We start from the raw sequence: 9219 nt of genomic DNA on the forward strand, positions 1-9219 counted from the left end.
ATGCATTTTTATTTTATTTTAATTGTTTAATTCGACTTCTACTATTTTATTCAAAAGTGAGCATATAAGGCCCCGTTTACACTTTGATTAGTGATTAGGCGAGTTCATACATTTTCTGCTAGATTTCTAGGAGGGAGCAGCTGCCCTCCCCTGCACCCCCCCGGGGACGCCCATGACAGTCTTCCTACGTTCTGGTACTGCTTACTACATTTCATCAGTTTTATCGCCGATCATCTTTCCCTGTTAAATTTGTAAATATATTGCTGTATTGTTAGTTTGTTATTTAGTGTTTATTTCTTTGTTATTAAGTCCTCCAAAAACTCTAACAAACTATAAAGTAGCCAAAGAATTTTAAAAAAAGCTTAACAAATAATATTAAATATTTACAAAAAATATACATTTTTCCGCCACAATTTATTTATTTAAAAGGAAGCATTGTTCCTCATCTTCACCTAGTTAATCTCGAGATGGCATGGAAAGTATTTAATACGTATAACGTCCTTTAGGGTCAGGACCGTGACCCAGTGAGCATTCAGAAATGTTGTCCTATACCTGTCTGGGGAACCTGTTTCTCTAGAAGAGGTGCACGATAAACAAATCTACTTCTACACATGAGAATGAACATACAATATTGTATGTAATAAGCTGCACTGAAAAGATTTTTTTTTTTTACTAAAGAACCCAATTAGCTAAACCCAGCTAAACTCAATTAGCGACCGCAGTGATGATAACATTGTTTATTTGCACTTTCTTTATTAACCAACTAGAATAACAATCGTCTGACTAAAGAAAAGTTCTAGCTCGCTCACGTTTGACAAAATGACGCATTCCAACAGTGAAACTTTTAGTATTGAAAACTATGTTTGTACGCCAGACTATCTCATACATTTAAAACGATTATTATCCCGGTGAATTCAAAAAATGTTTCTTGTTAGGTCAAATGCGTGGGCCGATATATACCTAAACAATAATATTTCTGCCGTAGGACACCTTCTTAGGCATGAAGGTCTAGTCAGAGACATATTAGAGGCAGAAACAGGAGTTAGAAGGGGTAGAGGTAGACCTACTTTAGATTACTGTTCGCAAATAGTTACGGATGTGGGCTGTTCTACTTTTAGGGAAATGCGAAGTTTAGCTCAGGATAGGAAAAAGTGGAGGTACGTGTCCAACCAGTCTTAGGACTGACGACTTTATGATGATGAGAGTAATAAAAAAAAGGTTTCTTATTAAAAATCTAGGCATTCAATTAATTAATTATGTAGGAAAATGCCAGTCGACCACAGGCCCAAACCTGGACCAATAGTGAGAAACCAAGTATCGCCTTGTCAGTGTTGGTCCAAAGTTCGACCAATCTTCAAATGCCAAGGCTAGGCACATTAACGTTTCACCAAGTTTGGTCCAATACTGAGGCAGCCAATCATTGGCTTGTCGATACTAATCCAAAGTTCGGTCAATTGCAAGTGTCAAGGCTAGATTTATTAATATTATTTTGCCAAGTTTGGTGCAATACTGGGCAGCCAAATACAGATTTAACAAAACTGGTCCAAAGCTTGGTCAATCTTCAAATACCGAAGCTTGGTATAATAACATTTCGTCAAGTTTGCTCGAATACATGGACAGCCAAGCATTGGTCTGCCAATACTGGTCCAAAGTTCGGTTAATTGTCAAGGGCCAAGACTAGGTTTATTAACGTTTCGCCAAGTTTGGTCCAATACTGGGGCAGTCAATCATTGACTTGTCGATACTAATCCAAACTTCGGTCAATTGCAAGTGTCAAGGCTAGATTTATTAATATTATTTTGCCAAGTTTGGTCCAATACTGGGCAGCCAAATATAGATTTAACAAAACTGGTCCAAAGCTTGGTATAATAACATTTCGTCAAGTTTGCTCGAATACTCGGGCAGCCAAGCATTGGTCTCCAATACTGGTCCAAAGTTCGGTTAATTGTTAAGGATCAAGACTAGGTTTATTAACGTTTCGCCAAGTTTGGTCCAATACTGGGGCAGTCAATCATTGGTTTACCAATACTGGTCCAAAATTCGATAAATCTTCACGTGCCAAGGCAAGGTACATTACAGTTGCGTCATGTTTGGTCCAATACCGGTCTGCCAAGTATCGGCTTGTCGATACTGGTTCAAAGTTCGGTCATCAATTGTCAAGTGCAAAGGTTAAGTTTTGTTTTACTTTTTGTGGCGTTTTGTCGTTAAAACAAAGAAAAATGGCAACATTTTCTAATATTGTACGTAGTATTTCATATACCTATTTAATCACCAAAACAGTACAATTTCTCTGACAGAGATGCAAAAAACCTACTCCGTAATTTTTTTATTTACTAACGTGACTGCAAATAAGATAAATGTTAAGCATGCACAGTTTGTACAAACTTGATATTACCGAGGAATATAATATTTACATATAATAAATGTACCGATTTCATGATTTGCCAGAATATAATTTAAATTCTTTCAATTGCAAAATGGTTTTTATTATTCATTAACCTTCTAGATACATAAATCTCCATGAAAGGAATATGTTAATAGAATACACATACCATTAATTTCCTAACGTGTGATTCCTTCTAACTGTCAATTAACAATTGCATTTACATTGGACTATTATATTGTTTATAATTATTTTTTGAAGAATATCTCATGCCTTCTCTTTCTTTTTTCAGGCGTTGATTTGCTGTTTAGCAACAGCACTCTCAACAAGTTCAGAAATCAAAACCAAAAAGAAAACATCGACAGAACTTAGAGGAAAACGGAACTTAGAATATTCTATTGCTCACCCTAACCCTGTCTATGGATACCGCACAGAAAGAAGGATAAGTTCGGGTCATCGAACAAACTACTTTCCAGCCCATAAGCATTATATCACCTTTAGAAGAGGAAGACCTGCGCCCTCTCCTCCGCCATATGCCGTCCAAATGGAACCTCTTGTTCACTATTCCCAAAGAGATCCCTTGTACGATGCTGGTAATTTGCCTATCAGCCCAGGAAACGATCTGGCCAGCGATTACCAGCATATCCATCCTCAAACCTACGGTCATCCACCACCTCCTCCACCAAAAATAATCGAAAAACCTATCTATATCAAAGAACCTGAGCCGATTATTGAAATCATTATCAAAGAATCTAATGTCACCCTTCCGCCACCACCGGCACCGGTTATTGTAACTCCGGCTCCTAAAAGGAAAGAACCTGTTCATGTATTTTACGTGAAATACAAAAAAAATCCTAACGGATACGGAAAAGATAGTATTATATACGAAAAACCTATTCCAGCAATATCTCCACCGGTGGAAGACGAAGAACCACAACAAGAAGAACCGCCTCAAGAACCAATTTATGCACCACCAGTTACACCTCCACCCCAAACGCCAAGCACAACATTACGAGCAATTATTAAACCAGAATCCGATTATTCAGGAAACAAACATATTCATGTGAGATTTGAAAAACCAAGTAATAATCAGTACAAAAGAACTAGCACCAGCGATGACGATTCGAAAGAAGAATCTGCTCCTGAACCAGTCATATCGCAGCCCCAAAGTAGAAAATTCATATTTCCTCCACCGCCTCCACAAGGCCGTTCACCATCAAGCTTTCCTCCAAAAATTATCAGTAGACCACCCCCACAATTTCGACCAGAAAGCCAGCGCTTTGCACCTCCTCCACCTCCTCCATCCTTTAGACCTTTTAATCAACCACCCTCTTTTAAGCCGCCACCTTTCCCTGCCAGCCAATTCCCACCCCTACCAAATCGACCCAACTTTCATCCTCCTTCTCTTTCTCTTGACAGACCTCCTGCTCCTTCATCTCAACAACAGTTACCATCCCACCAGCACGTGCCTTTCAGACAGCCAGTTGCTTATAAACCATTTGACAATTACGTCCCCTCAGACACAATAAATCTACAACCATCAACTTCGTTCACGCCCCCGCAGCAGCAGAGACCAAGCAATTTCGAGCAAAACCCTAACCTACCTCCTCAAAGTTTTTCAAACTTTTTAACCCACTTCCCAGAACAGCAACACCTACCCCAAGTTCAAAAACATCACATATTCCACACTCCTCAGCAACAAGTACCACAGAAACAGTATTCTCAATTGCCCGAACAACAACAAATCCCTCAGTTACAAAAACAACTCCAGTTTAACCCTCAGCAACAGCATCAATCTCCAGAACAACCAAAACCATTCCTTGATTCCTCACATCAACCCCAGGCTCAAGCGTTTGTAGGTTCCTTTGGAGAAAATGCGAACAAAGAACAGTTCACACAACATCAGCAGTTTACTCAACAACAAAGCATTCCACAACAAGGTTTTCAACAACAATTCCGTAATGACCATAACCAAAATCTGCCCTTCCACAACCAGTTACCACGACTACCTCAACATCAACTTCTACCAAGTTCACAACGCTTAAACAACTTTAACTCTATTCCTACACAACCTCAACATCAACAACAGCAACACCCTCAACAACACCAAGAAGAAAATGTCCTTCCTCCTGGTGGTGAACTGATTCCATCTGTTTCAAAGTATGAACAACATATAACGTTGCCATCTGAGACTAAAGAGCAACAAACTAATTATCAATTAAATTCTCAACAACATCAACCACAGCAACAGCAACATCAACTTCAACAGCAGCACCAGCACCAACTTCAACAGCAGCAGCAGCACCAACTTCAACAGCAGCACCAGCATCAACTACAACAGCAACAACAACAACAGCCGCACCAATCACAACAAAATCAACAACGGCAGCAGCAGCAGCAGCAACACCATCAACAACAAATCCAACAGCAATATTTCACACAAGTCAATCCATCAGACCGAACCCTTGGTCAACAGCAACAGTATCAACAGTACCCCCAACAATTAAATACCAAAAACACTCAACAACAAAACCAATACAATATCGAAATAAAACCATCTGAAGAGCGAGGAAATTCCATTAGTATTGCCAATTCAAATTATTTACAGAAAAATCAGCAACAACAACAACAACAATCTGTTACCACTGCTCCTCACCGATTTTCTTCAGTCTACTCAACCACAACTGGAAGGACAACATATCAAAGTACAACAACTGCACCAACTACAACTACCAAAAATCCCGAGAAAGAAGAAAAAGCTAAGAAGAATATCCTGGAACTTCCTGATGAAGTACCTGACGACCTACGACAGCAACTTTTGTCATCTGGTATTTTGGAAAATGCTCAAATATCAGTTTTAGATTATGACAAGGTCGGTGACATACCACTGTCGGCTCTGCCACCAGAACAATTGTCGCAATTCTTCGGTGCTGGAGGTAAGGAAGCAATTTCAGCAGGCAGTGAGCCTGTTCCTTCGATTATCAGGAAGAATGGTGAACCTCTAGATGATCTTGCCACACCAGATCAAGAACCTGAGGGATCTGACCCAGCAGAGGTAAAAGTTATTGCTCCAGAAGTAAAAGTTGTCCAATACGAAAAAGATAGTGTAGACGAAAAGAAAATTGGTGAAACTTATATAAAAGAAGGTGCTTCTCAAGTAGAAGCTGTTCAGTTGGATAGTGAAAAATACACAAGATATTTACCCATTAAAGTCAATGGCGCTCAATTTCCAATACCGGATGTTCCCGAATTGAAAGGCAAAAATATAACGAGTGTAGTTGTTTTAGCGCCCGTTGAATATACTGGTAATAAAGGTCGACCAGTGAGAGAAATTATATCAACAGAGAGACTTCTTGCTGGCCAAGCACTGAAAGAACTAATCAAGAATCCTACAACCGAAAATTTCCAAAAATGGCTCGAAATTGAGAATACAACAGCAGTCGATAAACAATCAGTAGTGCTCCTTGTGACCAAGTAAGTTTTTGTCGTAGTAACAAAATATTTTTTCATTAAAACTCTGTGACCTCTGTTATCCGTATATATGCTACTTTTCTTATTAAAACACCTTTGACAAGAGGAAATTTAATAATCAAATTTACTTCTAATATCTATTATGTGCGTCTTCAATTTCAGACCTGAGGAAGCCAAAGAAGAAGATGAAAAAGAAATTTTCATGTACGATTTAAACACAAAAACGGTTAGTAAATTGAGTGGAGAACTATCATCAGCTTTCGTTGAGGCAGCTGAAGCAAATACTAGTGACAATTTGGAAGCTATTGCACCCTCCAATATAGTAGAAACGAGGGTTCCATATCCTGATATTGACAGGAGAGATTTGGTCGCCTTTACCGATGAAGATTTCCAATATGATCTCAGTGACGCTTCTTCACAACTAGTTGAAAGTAGGATCCCTATCATTGATCCAATGGAAGAAAAAGACGAAGACGAATACGAAGTCGAAGCTTCTGAACAATTGGAGCAATTTGTTGATATCTCCGGTTTGAAAGTTAGACCGGAAGATTTGGCAGCCGCTGCCAGTGATAACTTGGAAAATCAAGTTATTGTAAGTTCCGGATACAGTAAGACTGGTTCGAATAAATTGCCATCGCCAACATAAATATTAATATGGAATCTAAATTATTAATTTATCTAGTGTAAAAGAAAGCATCACTAAATGACTTTCTTAAGTAAATCTACGAACACTTGTTCGACTTGTACAGTAATATTTTATACTTTAATAAATAAATAAAGAACAAATTTTTTTTTTTGGTTTTATAATGTATTTTGTAGAAGTTCTTATTTGAAAATCCGTAATGAATTTAAAATAAAGCCGTACCAGGGTATGCGTGGATTAACTACTTCAGCAGCTGAAATTTAAAATTACCACAAACCTACCACATAATATTGGCATTTGACTTATCCCCAAAATATAAAACACAAAAAAGTTACATTGACAAAACATATTTTATTTTTAAAATTAACTTTTTGTAAACTCAAAAGCCATTCAGTGAGTCTTAATAAAATAATTGCAGATACCTACAGAGCTAAAGAAAAGTTGGGTATGCATTATACATTCATACAATAAGAGAAGTACTTTTTCAAGTATTAGTTTTTATATACGTAAGTAAAATAAACAGCAATATCTATTAAAACAAAATATTTTAAATGTTAGTGTTCTATTTTACCCCAATTTTTCTCGCGAAAGCATTTAAGCATTAGGATACGTATAGATTATAAACGAACACCCCGTATATTAATTTAACAGTCAGAGCAATAGATTATGCAACCCACATTAAAGCTCTGCATGCTAACAACTGCAATATAATTAATTTGCAGTTAATAAATATGCGTGCGCATTCTTCACAAAGTTGACGCATAGGTATATCGCATAACCTATAATTTTAATGTCAAAGAAGTTGTGATGATATCATGAAATAATTAAATTTTTCGTGATAATGCTTGTGTAAGTTAGTTAAAATGACCGTAATGGAAGGGTCTTTAAGCAAGTGGACAAATGTTATGAAAGGATGGCAGTATCGTTGGTTTGTGCTAGACGAAAGTTCCGGGATTCTCTCCTATTACACAGTATGTATTTGAATAGAATTATCTTCAAATTTGAACAGGAAAAGGCGCTAATTTTATTCTGGGCGTAGAAGATTAGAATTTTATTTTACAAACCCTTAATTTCACCTTTTGCTCCCCAACAAATATCTATACATTCTAATTAAATAAAAACAAGTTAAATGAGAATTCGCTTATACCTATTTCACGTTCATAATACTAAAAATACAAAAGTGATGTCATTTCACTAATGTTATTTACCGTGTTTTGTTGAAAAACACTTTTTATATGCACTCAGGCATTGCAAATATCTCCACAATAAGTTTAATTATGAAACTAGTAAATGCTTCTCAGTTTTATAATTATATACATGATTGTACTAAATATAGTGCTAGCAGCATGTAATAAGTATGTGCTAATATTTACAAACACCTGTAATATGATTTTATGTAAGCTTTTCATTCAATTAAATTTACTATAGTCAAAAGAGAAGATGATGAGAGGTGTCCGAAGAGGATGTGTACGTTTGAAAGGAGCTGTTATTGGAATAGATGATGAAGATGATAGTACATTTACAATTACGGTTGATCATAAAACATTTCATTTCCAAGCTAGAGATGCTGAAGAACGTGAAAAATGGGTTAGAGCACTGGAGGACACAATCTACAGGCATGCTCACAGAGTAAGCAATTTAGATTGTTTTTAGTTAAAAATATGTAAATGATCATGTAATTTTTATTTACAGACAAAATGGGATACCATGAGGCCTCCTCCAACAGTCAAAGACTTTGATAATAAAGTTTCAGAAGCCGATGCATATCTTCAACTTATGATTGACCAAACTAAAGTATGTTTTAGTCAAAATTCTCTTTATTTATATTTTACTAAATAAAAATGTATTAATTGCAGAAATTAGAAGAAAAAATAAACAGTATGAATGATCCTGAAGAAAAAACAAAATGTGAAGTAATATTAACTCATGCTAATGTAAGTACGATTTTTTTTACACATTTTAGTGTAGAAACGATTTAAAAAAGATTTTCTTTTTCAGAGCATGTTGCATAACATTAAACATTCCATTGTTCTGTTACAAATTGCTAAGGTCAGTATTATATATATTCATTGTTTGAGTTAATTACTTATTTGTAGTAACTTTATTATGAAGTAATATTAGAAATGCAGCAAATGTATACCATGTATTTACATCCAATTCTGTTTTTACCCTAAAATTTTTAAAACACAGGAAGAAAACTAGTTTCATTCTCTTTATAAATAAAAAAAGCCTAACTGTTTGTTCTTATTATGGAAAATTTTCATTCTTCCATCCGCAAAGCCACTTACAAACCATTTTTTATGATAGCCTTAATTGCTCGTTTTGGTATCGCATTTTGTTATCTTAATTTATTGATTGGCTGAAGTACATTTTTAGATTATAAAAGCTTGTTTGTTTACATTAAAATGCTTATTTCTCTTGTTAAGTAACAAGGTACTGCGCTAAGTAATGAAAAATAGCAGCATTAATATTTTTAAACACCATCAGTTAAAATTATTTAACAATTCAGTTATTCTAGAGAAGTTTGTATATTACATAAAAGTACTTAATAGTTAAGATGATTATTAACTTTTAAGATAAACGTGAAAACAACTTTATAAACTAGTTATTAGCAACCGGAGGTATAATAATTAAAATGATGAAATGTATTCAATCTTTAGACATATAATAAATATCAGTAACACAAATCAAAAATGAAAACCATCCAACTATGTGATAACTA

General features: G+C 35.7%; 2 protein-coding genes across 2 annotated transcripts in view; both read left to right on the top strand.

Moving 5' to 3' along the window:
* LOC108738275 (mediator of RNA polymerase II transcription subunit 15-like) overlaps positions 1-6634 on the top strand; it is a 22054-nt gene extending 15420 nt beyond the window's left edge. Inside the window, exons 2-3 of the mRNA XM_025976362.1 lie at positions 2676-5857; positions 6017-6634. Of these exons, the coding sequence (XP_025832147.1) occupies positions 2676-5857; positions 6017-6500 (3666 nt within the window). The 3' untranslated portion in view covers positions 6501-6634. The remainder of the gene's footprint in view (positions 1-2675; positions 5858-6016) is intronic.
* A 616-nt stretch (positions 6635-7250) lies between these two features.
* Positions 7251-9219, top strand: part of LOC108738307 (oxysterol-binding protein-related protein 9) — a 14764-nt gene continuing 12795 nt past the window's right edge. Inside the window, exons 1-6 of the mRNA XM_025976353.1 lie at positions 7251-7468; positions 7926-8126; positions 8190-8291; positions 8354-8431; positions 8496-8568; positions 9007-9038. Coding sequence (XP_025832138.1) covers positions 7361-7468; positions 7926-8126; positions 8190-8291; positions 8354-8431; positions 8496-8568; positions 9007-9038 — 594 coding nt within the window. The 5' untranslated portion in view covers positions 7251-7360. The remainder of the gene's footprint in view (positions 7469-7925; positions 8127-8189; positions 8292-8353; positions 8432-8495; positions 8569-9006; positions 9039-9219) is intronic.

This window comes from Agrilus planipennis, unplaced genomic scaffold (assembly GCF_000699045.2).
Source record: "Agrilus planipennis isolate EAB-ADULT unplaced genomic scaffold, Apla_2.0 scaffold186, whole genome shotgun sequence".
Lineage (NCBI taxonomy): Eukaryota > Metazoa > Arthropoda > Insecta > Coleoptera > Buprestidae > Agrilus > Agrilus planipennis.